Source organism: Talpa occidentalis, unplaced genomic scaffold (genome assembly GCF_014898055.3).
Source record: "Talpa occidentalis isolate TD23 unplaced genomic scaffold, MPIMG_talOcc4v2.1 talOcc4.10, whole genome shotgun sequence".
In the NCBI taxonomy this organism is placed as follows: Eukaryota; Metazoa; Chordata; class Mammalia; order Eulipotyphla; family Talpidae; genus Talpa; species Talpa occidentalis.
In genome coordinates, this window is record NW_023600993.1 from 10,539,979 (window position 1) to 10,558,173 (window position 18,195).

At 51.2% G+C, this 18,195-nt stretch overlaps 1 protein-coding gene across 1 annotated transcript in view; it reads left to right on the forward strand.

Moving 5' to 3' along the window:
* The first annotated feature begins 1,073 nt into the window (after window positions 1-1,073).
* ALDH1L1 (aldehyde dehydrogenase 1 family member L1) overlaps window positions 1,074-18,195 on the forward strand; it is a 40,230-nt gene continuing 23,108 nt past the window's right edge. The window contains exons 1-10 of the mRNA XM_037524323.2: window positions 1,074-1,242; window positions 8,327-8,477; window positions 9,065-9,299; window positions 10,133-10,298; window positions 11,398-11,499; window positions 12,150-12,239; window positions 13,578-13,715; window positions 14,616-14,741; window positions 16,286-16,377; window positions 17,443-17,590. Coding sequence (XP_037380220.1) covers window positions 8,351-8,477; window positions 9,065-9,299; window positions 10,133-10,298; window positions 11,398-11,499; window positions 12,150-12,239; window positions 13,578-13,715; window positions 14,616-14,741; window positions 16,286-16,377; window positions 17,443-17,590 — 1,224 coding nt within the window. The 5' untranslated portion in view covers window positions 1,074-1,242; window positions 8,327-8,350. The remainder of the gene's footprint in view (window positions 1,243-8,326; window positions 8,478-9,064; window positions 9,300-10,132; window positions 10,299-11,397; window positions 11,500-12,149; window positions 12,240-13,577; window positions 13,716-14,615; window positions 14,742-16,285; window positions 16,378-17,442; window positions 17,591-18,195) is intronic.

Sequence of the window (18,195 nt, forward strand, 5' to 3'; positions counted from 1 at the left end):
GCCAGTGTAAGGGCCCTGCGGTTGGAGCAAGCTCATGTGAGGCGCTGAACAGAGGTCCAGGTGGTCAGCGCTCAGGCAGAGGGTCCTTAGAAGAAGGGCCACTAATAGGGCACAGAGGAGCCCAGTGCTGGTATGTCAGGAAAAACAGGTGGAAGGGACCACCGGGACAAAGATTCCCAGTTAGGAAACATGCGGATTTATCCTCTGCTTTATTCTTTTTTGGTGACTTTCCTTGGCCCAGAGCGGGACAGACAGCCCTGACTGAGACAGGGTTGGTCGGGCTGGAAGCCAGGGGACCGGTTGGTGGCCCCCAGCCTGGGTAGAAGGGAGTGGGGAGAAGGGCATCGCCTAGGTGGAAGCCTGGAGTTGTGGAAAGCAGGATGGGACCCGGCTGGCTGAAACCCCGTGTCCTCCTGGACAAGCGGTCTCTAGAAAGGGACTGTGAGTTCATGGAGAGCAAGGGTCTTGTTTGGCTCTGTCCTTGTCCACAGTCCACGGCAGTGCTAACAAACAAGAGTTATCCTGTGGAGCTCTAAGTGGCTTTGTTCACGGATCCGTGGGCAGCACCCCATCTAGCAAATAGAAAAGCATCAGGAGGGGTTGGGGCGGGGGTCTCCACTTGGAGAGGACCTCACTAGCTTGACCAGGAAAGTCCAGGCTGACTGGTTTACAATTCCACTAGGGAGAGCTTGAAACTGCAGTTAGGTGATATATTAAGTCTTGGTAGATGTTGGAATTTAAAAAAAAAAAGTTTGGGGGTTGTTGTTTCTTTTTTCACAGTAGGAACTTGGCACATTATCCCTGAGTGAGTGAGTGAGCGAGTGGAGTGTGTGAGTGAAATCAGGGAGTTTGGGGAGAGTTTCCTCTTAACCAGCTCAGCCCTGCAGGAACTCCTAACCGGTGGTGCTTGAGCCTTTCCAAAGCCCTGTGAGTTCTGGAAGGGTCAAAGCCAGTCCTCTCACCTAAGACGCAGGCAGGCTCGAGAGGGCGCACCACGAGCCAGGCCAGGTCGCTGCCAGCCGGAGCTCCCCACCCCCAGTGCGACTCGCCGCGCCGCGTCCCGCCCCTCTCGTCTGCCCGGCGCCCTTCCCTCCCGAGTTCTGGCCTTGGCCTTGGCTCCTGAACTGGCGGGGGTGGGTCCCCTTCTACACTGCCCAGGGCCGGCCTGCACCAGCCGGCATCCCCAGCGTGACTCTCAGAGGTCCTTTCCGGCGGTGACACCTGCGCCTCCTTCTGCACTTGGTGAGCCCCTCACACCCCGAGGGCGGAAGGCCCCCTCAGCTCGCAGCTGGAGGGGCTGGGGGTAGATAGGGTGGGGAGGGCTCTGGCTTTTGTACCCTCAGCCCGGGTTTCTAGTGGGCGCCGCAGGGCCTCTGGGTATGAGATCCCAGTCTGGGGTTCTGGGAGCAGTGGAGACCCCAGCTTGGCCAGGGGTGTATGTGGGGGCCCTGGGGCGCTTTACCCAACCCACACCATCCTATGGGGTGGGCATTATCCTCCAGGCTTGCAAAGGAGAAATCTGAGGCTCTGAGAAACATGTTGAAGCGGACCCATGGGGGATCAGCCTGTCCCCTCTCCTCCCCCGCATCTGCCCCCTGTTCTAAGTCCTTCACTCCATTCTCTGGACTGAGGAAGACCCCCGCCTGCATTGGCTGAATGTGGGGTTTGGACTCAGGGCCTCCGGTGATGGGAGAGCTCTCAACCCAGCTTGCTTTGCCTAGGAGTGGGGGGACTGCCCCAGTGGCGGCCTGACCCCACAATGTGGTTCTTGGGGTTCTCATGGTTCCTGCTACTCAGAGCCTAGGCCCACCCGCTCCTCTCTAGGCCCTACCCTGGCCACCTGCCTGGTAGAGGCAGAATCTCCCTGAGGTGCTACAGAGGTCAAGAAGGATTCTGGAATGCAGGGTGCAGGCATGCACTCTGGCTGCTGGTCTCTGCTTCCTCCCCACTCCCTTGCTTCTCTGTGACCTTGGGCAGATTTCTCAGGCTCTGAATCTTATTTTTTCGGCTAAAACCCAGAGGGTGGGTAAATAATAGTACCCACCTTGCAGGGATTACTTGCGATGTCTGGCCCATTGCTGGTCTTCTCACTAGAACTCACCTTCGCAGCAGTGTTGACAGACCGTCCCGTAACATCCCTCTACAGAGAAGGAAGCTGTTTGCCCAGAGTTGAGACAGGGACTATTGGCTCAGGTGATCCAGGTGAGCCTGGATTCCTGCGCCATGGCCTGTCCAATTTGCCCAGGGCCCTGGGAAAGACAGAGGATGGGGCATGGACTCCCTCTGTCCCCCAGGAGACCCCGGCTGTGGGCGGGACCCTGCCAGGTGCCAAGCCACAAGTCAAACAGCAGAGTAAGCTGGAGCCGTGGGGCGCCTTGTTGTTGAGTGTCCTGCGGCTCAGCTGAGCCTCTGTCCCCTTCTAGAGCTGCATCCCTCTTGTGTGCCCCAGGACCGCTGTGCCAGAGCAAGTGACCCAGAGCTGCTGCCTCTGCCCAGTGCCACCCGGCCCCAGCTGAGTCTGGTAGCGGGGTCTTGGGGAGCCAGGCCTGGGCTGCGGGCTTGTGGTAGGAGGTCTGGGAAGCCTGTCCTGTCCTACTGCTCCTTAGCAGTCATACAGGGTCCCCACACACCGCTAGGGGGATGAAAACACTGAACGGTGAGGTGCCCACACACCCACGTGGGGCTCTGTTTTCTTTTCCCTGCTCCTCCTCCTCACCACACCTGATCCATGTGGGGCCAAAGACCAAGGGTGGCTGAGGCCCTTGCCACTGCCAGGTTCAACTTCCTTGTACTGTGACAATATCCCCAAGCCGGTTACCTTGACTCTGCCTTCCTGCTTCCAAAGGGACTTTTTGTACCCCTTTATTTACCACAAGCAGTGCATGTTGAACATAGAAACACAAGAGCATCCTAGTAGGAAATGATACTGGTATCAAAAAATTCCCAGACCCAAAAACTCTACCCAGTGACCTAACCTTTCAGTGTAAACCTCTCCTGCCTTTCTCGCTGCAAGTACTCACGTGCACAGACACCTGCCTTAAAAAATTATAGGGATTTGTTACCTATTTGGGGTGTTTTGGCTTATAATTCCTGGATGTGAAACCTGGCTTATCATTCCTGGATGTGCTGCCATATCTAAGGGCTGTGTGCATAGACAGTGTGAATGTATCATAATTTAAAAATATTCATGTTTTGATACACTCTTCCAAACGTAATCTGAAAGTGAAATTACCATGTCAGAAAAGGAGGATTTTGATATTGATTGCCAAATATTCCCTCAGAAGGTTTATGCCAACCTATCTTCCCATTTGTGGTATATGAGAGCATTCATTTTCCCATAACCTACTCAAATGGAATATTTATATTATCTTAAATAGTTTCCAAATTTATAGGACAAAAATAGTCCTTTGTTTTATTATACATTTCTTTGATTAGTATGATTTAACATGATCGTATTTGTCTATTGGCAGTAAGTTTTTTTTTTCCTTTAGACAAATTGTTTCACACACATGTAAAATCTTCATGCATGAAAATTTATATACTTTGCTTTATCTTTCTCCTTGTAAAGCCTAAGAGTAGTATTTCCTAATACTTTAATGTTTACTCCTTATTTTTAATGTTTTTTAAGATTTATTTTTAACCCAATGAGCTATATTTTGGAGTAAGATGTGGCCTGTAGAGCTAGATTTACTTATCTAAATTCATAGATTTTTTTTAAAGGATGGTTTTAAATTTACAGAAAAAAAATGAGCAGAATACATGCCGCGGACCAGCACAGCAGTAGACGATGAGGCCGTCTCAGGGTTGAGAGACTGCGCAGGGTGGTCAGGGATTCGGCGAATAAATGACAAACAGACACACTTCAAGAGAGTGAAAATCTGAGTGTAATTTTCTTTGAGTTGGTGACCAGTATATATATGTTTTCTAAAAGCATAGGGATGGCGAACATCAGTGAAGAAATCAGCTTGCTTATAGGTTTAGCTTATCATTGGCAGGGCAGTGATTTACATCTGGACCCAGGAGCATTCCTAAGTAGTTAGGCTATTCATTTTTCTTTTTGTTTTATGTGATTACTTTTTTGTTTTAACTACTCACTACCACTAAATTACTATAAATTAATACGGGTGAGTTTTACTTTTTACAATGTAATATTTTTATCATTAAGATTAATACTAACAAGGCTAAGCATACAACAGAGAAATTATTAAGCTAACAGTTCTATTAATACACAGAGTTTAGTAACATTTCATTTGAATTAGCCTAGTTATTAGATTTCGTATGTTCTTTTTTAATCGGCAACCAATGACCTTTTTAGACAGAGAAAGAGAAAAGATTTTAGAAAGAGAAAAGATTGTAGAGAGACAGTTGTATTAGAATAAAGTTTGTGGGCCTTGAGAAGGCGAGATAAGGTTTCCTGTGGTCAGCATTCCTGTAGTGGCTCCTTGGGGTCGTTATCTTTCAATAGGCTTCTGTCTTATCTATGTCTTGTGGGGGTTTGCTGTTCTCCCCCTGCTTCAGGGAGTTTTGCTGTTCTCCCCCTGTCTGGTTCCTTGCCCAGCCGGACCTACCTAGGGACTGTGGCTAAAGCCATTAGCCCTAAAGGTCACTGCAGGGGGAGGTGCAGCAAATACAGAGTTCCCATATAAACCCTGGATGAGGGTTACATTTGATACTCTCACTGAGCCAATAGTGACACTATTATTAACTACAGCTCAGTTTATATCAGGTCCAACTTTTTGTTATATATTCTGTGAACTTTGACAAATGAATAATGATCTGCATCTCTGTCATAGTAGAGAACTTTGTTTCTGGTAAAAAAAAAAATATGTTTCACCTGTTCATCCCTCCCTTTCTCTAACCCCCTAGCAACAACTAAGCTTTTCTTTATTACATTTTAAAAAGACAGTTTTCTTAGAAAAAGAAGAAAGAAAAAGAGAGTCATCTGCATAGTCACAGGCGGGCAGGAGAGCTGACCAACCACTGAGATTATTAAATAATAGACGTCATTATATATTATATATCATAGATAGATTCTTGCTTCTCCTCTCTTGCCCACCCTGTTGAGTGTCTCCTCCAACCTGCACCCTCCAGAGCACAGATGTGCCTGGCACTGAAATGCTAGGGGTTTCTTTTGGGTGCCAATTTTTCCCTGAGGTAGGTTTCCGCATCCCCTGGAGTCACTCTGTCAGCCCCCTCAGTTCCCTTACCTTCCACTGCATCCTTGGCCCTGAGACTGTCATTACTTATGATCTTCCCAAACTGTTATTTTCCCAATGGAAGCATTAAAAAGAAAGCGAAATCTCTTTTGACCCAGATTTCTATTGAAAGTGAGAAGGTGAATGCTAGACCCAGAAGGCTTCTTTTCTTCTCATTAGATTGAGGTACCTTCATTAATTTATATTACCTTCCCAGGGTCCTACTAACACTTCAGTTTGTGACCCATGCTCTCAGAAGGCCCCACTTCCTGGGTGCAATAAATGCTGGTTGATGGTGTAACTCAGACTCTCTGCCTGATTACTGAGGTGTGTCATTTTAATGTGCACTAGGATAATATGGCTAGTAATGCAGCCCATGCTTTCAAGGTTTTCAAATTTTCCTTTTATTTATTTATTTTCTCTAAAATTTCCTTTAAAGCATCTGGAATAGCATAGAATATTCCAAAGCAGGCCAGTACTCCCACTTAGAATAACTGAAAAACTTGGTTAGATTTATTTCTACATTATAGTAGCTGTATCTATAAATCTACACATTTCAAGGTACCCAAAGCCTTTGAAGCGATACAGATTAGAGGGAATAAACTTCCAGTGAAAGGAGAACTTTTAGAGATGAAGTGAGGCGCGCTACCTGCCTTTCCCTGTGGACACTTGCTGATACGTGTGAGTCTTGATGTGGGCCAGGGCTGCTACTGGCAACAGGAAAACAGCCAGGGGTTTTATTGATCAGGAATAGTGACATCATTGCTGTCTTGCAGGCCTTACACACATTTCTTCCTCATGGTATTTGTTGAATTCCAAAGCTGCCAAAGGTAGAAAGCTGAGCTAAGTCAAAAACCTCTGAAAAGTAGAGCATAAGTTTCCAGTCTCTCAGTGCTAGGGAGCTACCTGCATCTAAATTTGGAGTCCCTGGAAGGCCAAGCCCTGGAAAAAGGAGTGGGCAAGAGGTAGCCTCAACTTACTAAAACTGCAGCAAAGCATCAATCCATATCAGTCCATGATTAGAAAAGGTAGTCATCACAGGGTCTCAATCGATTCATCTACTATAGGACTTCTTGGTTGCTTCCTACTAAAGGACGTCTTGCTTGCTTCCAAGTTTGGGCAGTGGTAATTAAAGCTGCTAAAAACATCCATATAGGTAGGTGTTTGTGTGCACACAAGTTTTCAACTCATTTGGGTAAATGCCAAGGAGCATGATAGCTGGGCTATATGGTGTGAGTCTGTTCAGTTTCCTAAGAAATTGCCAAGCTATTTTCCAAAGTGGCTGGACCATGTTGCAATCCCACCAGCAATGTATGAAAGTTCCTGTTGCTTCATGTCCTCATCAACATTTGGTGTTGTGTTTGAGATTTTGGCCATTCTATTAGGTATATAGTAGTGTCCTGGTGTTTTTTTTTTTTTTTTAAGATTTATTTATTTATGCATACAAGAACTAGGGTACAGGCCAGAGGTGCAGGGGGTAAGAGGATTCACCAGAGACAGAGTGGAGAACAGAATAGGCAGACTGACTGAAATACACTGCCGAGGGGATCAGCAGGCAAGACAGGAGAGGTCTGCTGCACCATGTGGGTAGCTCCCTGGTCGGGGGCCAAACTCATGTCACAGTGTTTGGTGATAGCTTGATAGCACTGAGACTTTCACCCCTATGCCATCAGGGAGCCTCCCTTCCCCCAGTATTATTTTAATTTGCATTTCCCTGATGATCTCATGTGGAACATTTTTCATATTCTGATTTGCCATCTGCCTGTTTTCTTTGATAAGGTGTCTGTTAAGCCTTTGGTCCATTTTTAAAATAGGTTGTTTTCTTATAGTGAGTTTCTAGAGTTGTTTGTCTATTTGAGCTGACTCTCCTTTATCAGATCTATCTTTTACAAATATTTACTCACAGTCTGTGACTTGCCTTCCCATTCTCTTGGCACTGCTTTTTGCAGGACAGTTTTGAATCTTAATTCCACTTATAAATTTTTACTTTCATGAATCATGCCTTTGATGTACTGGTGTGCTCTAGTGTATCTTAAAATCACCAGATTCCTAAAATCCTTTAGGTATTTAGGTTTTCTTCTGTTAGCTTCTAGTTTTATAGTTTTGTGATTTACCTTTAGGTCTGTGATACATTTTGAGTTAATTTTTGTATAGCGTGCAAAGTCACCTATTTGCATCTGGCACCATGGGCTGAAAAACCATCCTCCATTGCAAGCCTTTGGTTCCTAGTCAAACAATAAAAATTTTAGAAGACATAAAGAAAACTTTTGATAAAGTCTACTATATCAAATTTAAAGATCTCTGTTCATCAAAAGATACACAATAGAGAGTGAAAAGGCCAAGCCACATAATTGAAGAAATTGTCCAGAAATGTGTCTGACAAAGGACTCACAGTCTAGATAATTTCAAAACAAAGCTAACAAACTTTTAAAAATCCTCCCGCAATTAGGGTGGAAAACAACACACAATAGAGAAAAAATAGGCAATTGGCTGGCTGAGGGAGGTCAGTGAAGAGAAGCCCTGGCATGGTACAGGTCATGGGCAGGCAGGAAGGCTGCTGCCCTGTGGAGGGAGAGAGTTGGTGAATAGCAGCATGGCATAGGCACAGGTGGGCAGAGGGATGTTTGCAGAGACTGCATGGATATAGTCTTTGGGAGGGCCTCACTCCTTGGAGCCTTCAGTTGGTTGCTGATTTTGGATATCTATGCAGAATCCCAAAGGGACAGGAGATTCTACAATGGGCTTAATCTCCATATCTTTACCCTTGGGCCTGTGCTCTAGACACTCCCTACAGCATCTGATCCCTGCTTGGATCTTACGCTTTGTAATCTAGGCATTGGCGCCTAAGGATCTTGGTTTCTATAGCTGGGTCAATGGCTATGCTAATCTCTTCTACCCCCACCTCCAGCTCTTGGCATTGTGTGAGCCAGGTTTCTGGACATGTGTGTGCCTCCTCTTCAGTTTTTCTATTCTTGTTCTCCATCTCTCTCACAGGGGTAGTCTGGGGGCGGCTGCCTTCCTTGCAGTCCCAGAGGTAGCCCAAGGCCAGGGCTGGCCTGGGTCAGGAGGGACTATACAACAGCTCCCATGCACCACCCGTGGTCTAAGGCTGCTGCCTATTTCTTCCCCAGATCTTCCCACCCTCCTCTGCTGCCATGAAGATCGCAGTGATTGGGCAGAGCCTATTTGGCCAGGAAGTTTACTCCAACCTGAGGAAGGAGGGCCATGAGGTCGTGGGTGTCTTCACTATCCCAGACAAGGATGGGAAGGCTGACCCCCTGGGTGAGTGGGTGGCCCAGGAGTAGGGGGGGAGAGCCCTAGCAGGTAGCTGTGGGCAGCGGGTGGGCACAGAAGCCTGGGCATCCCTGGCTGGAGGCAGTTGTCACATCCACTCTGAGTCCTGCTCAGGTGGCAACTGAAACAAAGGGGTGGAGGTTCTGGCCTGCACGGAGCCACTATGAAGGGTGCCAGCTCCCAGGGCCCTTCTGTCTGACCACCCCACACTCCACTGACCCCAGCATCCAGGTGCTGAAAGGCGCCAGGCAGGAGTCGGTCAGTGTTCTTGAATGTGAGGTGGCTGTAATATGGAGCACTGTGTCCCCTTTGAGCTTCCAGTTGGAGTTTTGGGGTAGAGTCTCAGAATTTGCATTTATTACAAGTTCAGATGTCTCGGTAGTAGGTAGCTGTGTGTGAGTCCAGGCAGAGTAACCCCTGAAACTCTTGGGAGATGCTATGGGGCCTGGCTGGGTAGCAGGATGAGTAGGAGGGACAGGCCTGGAGAGAAGCTGCAGTAGCCACTTGCCAGGGAAGGCAGAGGTGGCAGTGGGGTGGGCCCAGGAGAGGCTGGCTTCTCACCCACTGCCCTGCAGGCCTGGAGGCCGAGAAGGATGGTGTGCCAGTGTTCAAGTTTCCCCGCTGGCGAGTGAAAGGACAGGCTCTGCCCGACGTGGTGGCGAAATACCAGGCCTTGGGCGCCGAGCTCAACGTCCTGCCCTTCTGCAGCCAGTTCATCCCCATGGAGGTCATCAGTGGGCCCTGCCACGGCTCCATCATCTACCATCCAAGTCTGCTCCCCCGGCATCGAGGGGCCTCAGCCATCAACTGGTGAGACTGGACACCCCCTACCCCGAATCTGCCTGAATCTTTGCTCCCATAGCCCAAGCTTTTCTCTGGCACCGTGGAGCAGGCGTCACGCAGGGGCCTGTCCTGTGCTGGCACACGGCACCCACAGGCTGCTGTAGTGACGTCAGTAGTGACGATGTTCCACGGCCCCCAGCACAGGCACCGTTAAGCACTTTGCACCCCACAGCAAACCTGAGATGTGAGTGCAGCAGTGCTCCCACCCTGCCGTGGGGCAGCCAGGACAGAACAGGTGTCAGGGCTCACCTGAGGGCTCCCAGGAGGCTGCTGGGGCACCAACCCCTGCAGTGTTCCCAGACTCCTGGTCTGACATCCACCCACTGCTGGTCCTCTGGGCACCAGCTTGCTTGGAAAGAGAGATGGCAGGAAGGCTTGCATGAACAAGATCTTGTGATGATGAGAGATGCCCAGTGGGTGGGTGGTTGAGATGGGTGGTGGTGGTGGTGACACCTGAGCTGGCAAAGAGAGTGCTCTGACAGCAGGCTGCTCTGGGTGGAGGTCAGCCTCCCTGACCTCCAGTCATGTCTCTTCACTCCCCAGGGCCTCAGTTTCTTTATCTGTAAAATGGACATGCAACGACTGTCTTTGTGTTGGGAGGATAGGACTTTTCACACCATAGCTGGCACTTGGTTGATGTCAATAAATACCATTCTCCTTCTCCTCCCCCTCATGCCAGAGAAGGAATCCTGGGGGAAAAAGGGGGCTAGAGGATGGCAGGGGCCTCAGGGGCTGTCCCAGGGTATCCTTTTCTGTGATCCTCCCTTCTGGACTCACGGGTCCACTCTTCTGTTTGCTAGGACCCTCATTCATGGAGATAAAAAAGGGGGGTTCACCATTTTCTGGGCAGATGATGGCCTGGACACCGGGGACCTTCTGCTCCAGAAGGAGTGTGAGGTCCTCCCAGATGACACCGTGAGCACTCTGTACAACCGCTTCCTCTTCCCTGAAGGTGTCAAAGGGATGGTAAGTGCTGGCAGCTGGCTGGCAATCTGTTCCCCAAATTCCAGGGTTCTGCAGAAGAGAACTCTCATTTTAGGGTGTCAAAGAGGCAGGGTTGGGACACAGTGCATGATGTTAGGTGAGAATTTTGCTTATAATGCAGAGAACACAGCTCAAAAAACTTAAGAAGGGGACATCATTTAATCAGCAGGGATGGTGTCAGGTATGGCTGAATCCAGAGGCACAAGCCATGTCACTAGGATCCTGTCTCTCTCTCTTTCTTCACCCTGATTCTACTTTATTTGATCAACTCCATCCCCAAGTTGGCTGCCCTTACTGGGAGAAAGGAGTCACTGGTAGCTCACCTGTAGCCCACATCTTAAGCTAGCACACCTCCCGATTCCAGAAGAGCAGCCTTCCTTCTCCTAGAATTCATGAATGAAAAAAATCAGAGAAGTTTCTGATTGGCCAATTTGTATCAGGTGATCAAGTGATCATACTGAGCCCATCACTGGCTGGGATGATGGAGTACTTTGATTCGCAGAGCTTAGTCACATGCTTTCTGCTATGGCCCCATTATACTTCCATGATTGACTTCTCCCCAGGAGAGAGGGTCTGTCAGACGCAGACCTCCCCTGAGGCCCACCTCCCTCACAGTGGATCCAGGCTCCTCGGCTCTCTTTCTTCTCCTGCCCTGATTTCCCTACAACCTTCCTTTTCCTTTTCACAAGAAACTACTTCCCACTTCATCTCAGACCTCCAAACACATCAGAAGGCCTCAAGGTCCATTCTCCTTAAAAGAGAGAGAAGGTTTTAGATAAAAACAGCAATTTGTGTGTGTCGTACCTGGACAGGGCTTTGTAGGTTACATAATCTTCTAAGATCATGGAAGAGCTGCATGATCTTCTAAAATCTCGTGTGGTAGAGAGAGTGGGATCTTGTGCCCATCACAAAGGTTAGAATTAGGTCTGGGCTGGCTCCACCTATTCACATAGTAGCTATTTCTTGGTGCCCAGTATGTGCCAGGCATGTCTGGTCAATGTGGGGTGGTTTCCAGAGTCTGCGTGTAACCAGGGACTAGGGGTAGAGAGAGGGTCCTAATGCTGACAATGGGTTCCCCCAGGTGCAGGCTGTGAGGCTGATTGCTGAGGGCAAAGCCCCCAGACTTCCACAGCCTGAGGAAGGGGCCACCTATGAGGGCATTCAGAAGAAGGAAACTGCCAAGGTGAGTGGCACACCCTCCTATCCCAACCTGCCTGTGTGTGGGCTGGGGTGCAGAGGGTGCCCTGGGAAAGCAGGGGTTCAGGCTGCGAGGCCAGAATGTAATTGTTTAAGGTCAGAAGAGTCAGGGGACACATGAGCCACGCCTGGGTGGCGGACAGCACGTGACACCTGGACGGGCAAGGAACAGGGTCTGTTCTGGATTCTCCCTATTCCTCTTTAGGACAAATAGGCAGGCAGGGCCCCAGGGAAAGAGCGTGGGGTGGGTTGTGGGGTCTTTGGGCTGTATCTCTGCTCTGGGTTCATGGGATGCTATGTGAGCCCCACAGGTGAGAAGCTATCGGGGCATATGGGTGAGTGTGCGCTTTATGTTGGCGACATGTAGGCCTTGGCTATCTACAGCTGCGGAACTTTGTCTTCCCTAGAACGTCCACTACGTTAATCAACCCATGAAAGAACAAGCACCAGGACCAAGGTGCTAGGGAGAGACTCCCAGCTCAGGGACTTGGACCGGTGTCCTGGAGGAAGCCTGACTTCCCAGCTTTCTCCCAAGACTCCTCCACCCTCTATCCAGGGCCATCGGGGTGAGGGAGAGAACAGAGTCTCAGGGAGTGGGGAGGGACTGGCTGAGCACACACATCCTGCCTCCCCCAGATCAACTGGGCGCAGCCAGCAGAGGCCATTCACAACTGGATCCGCGGGAACGACAAGGTGCCGGGTGCCTGGACAGAGGCTGGAGGGCAGGTGCGTTCGTGTGTGGCTGGGGGTGGGCTGGGTGCCCTGGTGTAGTCCCATTGGCTGTAAAACTACCAACCTGTTTGAACTGGTTGGCAAATAGCCACTGTCCTAACCCTCAACCCCACCCGAGTTCCTCCTTCCCCTGGGCTGCTCCCCCAGGACTGTGAGACATCACTACCCAGAGGCTGAAGGATGGAGGTCAGGACTACTGGATCCCGCAGTCACCAGGCCTGTGTGGGTTGTCAGTGTTGTGACTTGCACCTTGGGCTTTGTTAAAAAGCTCAGAAATAGCAGAAGTAAAGCCAGTGGATCACCATAGTAGTAGCCAGTGAAAGCTCATTGTCACACACCAAAAAGACAGGCCACGACTGAGGAGCACAGGAACCAGCTGTGGTAGGAAACTCGGAGCCTGTCTCTGTTAAGCTGCTGGCCAGTCAGAGTCGGTGGCTGTTTACTCTTTGTGGTGATTGGTTATAATCTTAGGGTCTTCTTAAATAATAGGGAATTGGTTAGCAGTCACCTCAGATGAATTTTGAGGCCCTGTTTTCGTTTATGCTATTCAGAGGCAAAAGCCAGAAGGGATGCAGGTCAGGTTAGTCTTGCTTATCTTGCAAAATAAGCTACACGAAGCTCGGCTTGTATGGCTAAACTGGTTCTGTCTGCTAGGGAATTTTTGAGGCTGGTGTCCACTTGTGTTTGATGTTAACAGCTCTCAGAGACCCTAGCTCCAGATCCAAATCCAATTTTGACTTGGGCTTGGGGCGGGAGAGGCAGCCTGCTCAGGGCCTGGGACTGGCAGTGGGCCAGCCAGATGCTAAAGATGTGCTCGGGCCCATAGACACTCCAGAGGAGTCAGGCGTGAGCAGGACCATGAGCAGGGACCTTCATCCATACCCATCAGGCATAACCCTGTCCTCCATGAGTTCCTGGCTGGTTAAACCCAATTGCCAGCCGACTGCCCAGACTGTCCAGGAGTCTCTCTGCTGTCCTTGCTGCCACAAGAGCAATGACCAATGCCTGGTGCCATCCCCAAGGCAGGTTTCCCCACACTGAGGTGCCTTGAATAGATTTTCGTCTAGTCTGTCCACCTGAGGTTTCAGGCCATGGGCCACACAGAGGGTCTTGGGGCACTCACTTGAGGCAGCCTTGGCATCAGGTCCCTGAAGCCTCTGCAGCTGCTCTGGGTCTTATCTATGCCCCTGAAGGCAGGGTTCTTGGGGTCTAGGCATGCACGTGGGGGCTGCCCTGAATACCCTTCCTCTCCCTGGAGCTGCTCGGGCCTGCCTGGGCTATGGGCAGGGCCCATTTTCATCCACCGCCTTCTGGTTTTCTTGCCCTCAACAGAAGCTGACGTTTTTCAACTCGACACTGAACACCGCAGGTGTGGTGCCCCAGGGAGAAGCTTTGCCCATCCCGGGAGCCCATCGGCCAGGGGTGGTCACCAAAGCCGGACTCGTGCTCTTCGGGAATGATGACAGAATGGTAACAGCGCTGCTGGGGTCACATGTCTGTGCTGTAGGCTGCAGGCCACACACGCTTGTCCAAGTGCTGAGGCCCCACAGTTAGGCTGCTCACTCTAGGAGGGACACCCTGCTTGCCTGCCCAGGCCTGTGGGGGGCCCCAAGCACAGGCTGTCCAGTGGGGGCCTAACCACTTCCCTCTTCTGGGAATTCAGGTGCCCTGAACCTCTTCAGGGAGCCCTGAAGTAGGCGGGTGTGGCTGCGGGCCCCTAACAGTCACCTCTATAGCAGCTGGTGGATGGTGGGCCCGCCTGGAGAGGTCCTTGGGGGGCACAGACTGTGTCTCCCATGATATCCAGAGGGACAGCAAACAAAGGAGGCAGGCTTGGTGGACACCCTTGGTTGAAGCCACTCAGGACCTTCCATCTGGGATGGGATGGGCTTTAACTCCAGAAAGCTCCCCAACACCTTGGAAAGGCTTCAGGTGGGGGTCTGGCAGGGAGCCTGGCTCTGGTTCTGTTAGGTTTACAACTATGAGTCCAAGAGAGGCCTCTGGTGGCCTGTGCCAGGTGTTTCCATGGTGTCTCTCCAGCTGGGCTGGTGAGCAATTCACTGTCTCAACTGACTCAAAGTAATGCTCCAACTACTTTTGTCTAATGAGTAGGCATCATTTTTATAGAAATGTGAAGTAATTACACCAAAAAGAAAGCAAGATCGTGGTGGGGCGTGGGGGGATGAGCTCTGTAGTTTCCTGTGTCCCTGGAACAGCAGAGGCCTCTGCGCCCCTTATGATCCCCTCCGTCATTATCCCGGGCTCTGCCTGCCTTGAGGTGAGGGCAGGAGGTGCACATGCCCGCGGTGGAATTGTTCTCTTCCCTGCCGCGAGGGCACCTGCAGGCCCTGAGAAGGCTTCTTTTTGCAGCTGCTGGTGAAGAACATCCAGCTGGAGGATGGCAAGATGATCCCGGCCTCAAACTTGTTCAAGGCAGCAGACAGCAGTGCCCTGGAGCTGACAGAGGCAGAACAGGTCACCGCAGAGGCCGTGCGGGTAAGTGATAGAGACCAGAGCTACCGTCCAGTTGGGCAGGTCACACATTGCACATGTGTTTCGTGAATCTGACGCTCTGGAGTCGGGCCATGCACACCCTCTGTAGGTGTGTGTGTTGGCCCAGGCATGGTGTCTTGGTGCTTCCTGATGTCCCTCTTGCTCTCTTTCCCCTGCCATGGGGAACCTTGGGATTTGGCTGGCTGGGTCTGACTCATCTCAGGCCTTGTCCACAGTGGACAAAAGCAATAAAGTTCCTGGAATAACTGAGTCAGATGTCAGGTGCGTGGCCCTGTGATGAGAATGTGTGCACTGGAACTTCTGGAAAGGGTCCTGTAGGCAGAGCACAGGCATTCTAGTCAAACAGACCTGCGTTCCAGGCCATCTCAGCTACAGGGAAAAGCCAGAGACACTTCCTTCGCTGAGACTGTCCCATGGGAGGTCTAGTCAGTGGTCACTTCCCAGCCCTCCATCCTCCAGCTGGAATCTGAGCAAGGTGCTGTGTGCCATCAGGGTGCACCGCCTCTTAGAGGTTCCCACAGGGCTGGTGTGTCACTGTGTGTGCGGCACTGGGACCTGCAGCAGGGAGGCAGCACCCATGTGGGGGCTGCCCTGGATCCCCTTCCAGGGCACCCCTTCCATCACCTCAGGCGATGTGAGTCTCAGGAGGGTTGTCTTGTCCAGGGAGCAGACACTGAAGGTTTTGGGGTAAAGGTGATGCTACAGTAAGCCCTGAAAGATCCCCAGAATTTAAAGAGAACTGGGGATTCAGGGAAAGGCATTGCTGGTAGTCAAGGACCCAAGTGGACACCTGAGGAGCAGGCAGCAGTTGTGTGGGGACAAGAAGTGGCCTGGCGTGGCTGCTGGTGGTCACGCCGAGGATGAGGAGAACAAATCTGGCACATCTTTCCAAGAAAGAAGGAGGGAGCCAGGAGAAGTTGCACTAGGGGTCCCGATGGAGCCTGCACCACCACGCCGCATCCCTTTTCTGGACTGGTGACCATCCACAGTCTGCAGATAAGTCACAGTGTGGGGCCTCCTGGCTCTTGTCCAGACAGGCCTGGCGTGGAGCCCACCCAGAGAACAGTCAACTGATGGTTGATGGAGTCCTGGGGAGCTGCCCACTCAGTCTGAATGGCCCATTCCATGCCGCCCATGAGACAGGCTGGCGGGCGCCGCTGCCTTCCTCAGGTCCAGGACAGAGGGGCACAGCTAGTCTCTCAGTGAGGTCAAGCCCCAGTCTGCATTTTTACCCACAAGCCACCCCCCATTTTGTGCTCTTTTCCACACTGTGACACCCAGACTGGGGATACCCAAACCCAGACAACAGCACCAAGGTGAGGTCAGCCTTGAGGGGCTTCCAGGCCGCACCCTGAGCTCTGGCATGTCTGACCTGCAGAGAAACTGAGGTCAAGTTGAGGTGGGCACAGTGAGTGACCAGGCCGGGCAGCTGCTATTTCCCAGAGGTGGTCCTTGGGCCCAGCCTGGCACCAGCTTCCTCCCCACCAGCTCCCCAGGTGCCACCTTCTCACCACCCTGTTTTTCAGAGCGCCTGGAAACGCATTCTCCCCAATGTCCCGGAAGTGGAGGACTCCACCGATTTCTTCAAGTCGGGGGCTGCGTCAGTGGACGTGGTGAGGTAAGGCCGGAGTGCAGGGGTCCCATCCCCAGCGTCTGCATCACACCATCCCAAAATTGAGTGTCCGGAAACACCATTTGCTCTTGGACAATGCTCTTAAAATGCTCCTGGACAATGCGGGTCAGGGATCCGGAAAGGACGTGTGTGCAGGCCCAGCGGCAGTGGACTGACAGGAGCAGGGCAGCCAGGCAGGGACGCCCTCCTCAAACTGCCTTTTTGCTGCCTGTGTAGAGCCTGGGCCCCGAGGGCTGGCACTGCCAACTGGGCACACACTGTAGGTGGTGGTGGTGGCTCTTGGTGTGGTGATCTCCCTGTTATTATTCAGGAGCCCTGCTGATGTGGGGTGAGTGGGGTGAGGGGGAATACTCCAGTCCCATGATCGCGTGTTAGGCTTCAGCGGCCTGCTCCATCCCTGTGATCTGCAGAAGCGCTTGTCAGGCCCCTGCCACCCTCTCCCTCTGCTCTTGGTTGGCAGGAAAGGTGAAGGGGGCTGGAGGGGGCTTTTCCCTTCTCTCAGTTCAGCTGGACTCTGAGGAATTACCAGGCTGGGTACATAAGAAAAACTGCAGTTGGGATTTTAATGGACATCAAAATATTTGATTCAGACGATTCAGCTGTTGGTTAGGTGAAGGGAGGAGAGGTTATCATCTTCTGCTTGTACACAGGGTCTAATTTCTCTTGAGGAAAGGTGAAGTGTGAAAAGGGAAGTATATGTCTAGTTTTTAAGAAGTTGCCCAACTGCTTTCTAGAGTGGTTTCCAAAGTCTCACTTTTCAGCTCCGCCGGCAGTGTAAAGAGCTGGTTGCTTTCTGTCTTGGCCAGTCCTTGTATGTCCAGACACTTTAATTATAGGTAGTTTAGTAAGTGTACAGCCTCATCGCATGGTGGTTTTAATTTAAACCAGATCTTTCCGAAGGCACAGACTGGGTTCTCCACCCCAGCCCTAGGTGATGCGCTCTGGGATGAAGGACCCGTCTGGATACACGTTTGGCACCACCACCTCCCCTGCTGGAACAGCACCATCCTGCCAGTGCTCCACCCACTTTTTCTGTCTCCTTCTCCTCAGATTGGTAGAGGAAGTGAAGGAGTTATGTGACGGGCTGGAATTAGAAAATGAAGACGTTTACATGGCAACCACCTTTGGGGACTTCATCCAACTGGTAGTGAGAAAGCTCCGCGGGGATGATGATGAGAGCGAGTGTGTCATTGACTACGTAAGTGCTGGCCCCCCCCGGAGGACATGCCCTACACACCCCTCAAACCCCCACAGCCGTGGATCCACAATGATGCATGGGGAGACCTGGATATTTACAAAGCCAGGATCCCCAAGAGCTAACTCCTCAGGGTCCCAAACTTTCCTGGCAGCTCTGAGAGTCCCAGGGCAGAGAGCAAAGTCAACAGAGGAATTTGCTCTCTATGGTGCAGCGTATGGGGCAAACTCTGAGCTCCTTTTGTTGACCAGATGGCATGGGGGCAATTGAGAACATTTTCCCAAGAAGAAAACGAATGAACCTATACATTGCTTTTGTATATGTGGGAGCGTGATGAAGTCATTGTAAGTCTACTTTTAAAAGAAACTCTTGAAAAGTCACGCCTGGGGTATCTTAGTAGCCACCAACTCCTAAGGGAATTGGCTCTGGGGTAGTTTGTTTGGTGGCCAGGATGGACTCCAGATTGGCCTGGGGATGGTGGACAAGACTCCTGAGCAGCTGTCAGGAGGGGAATGGCATCCAAGGGCTCCTGATTCCACCCGGGGTGCAGGCCCCCTGGGAAGGGCAGTGGGCGGTTGTCATGTCTGGTGGCTTGCAAGGCTGGTGCA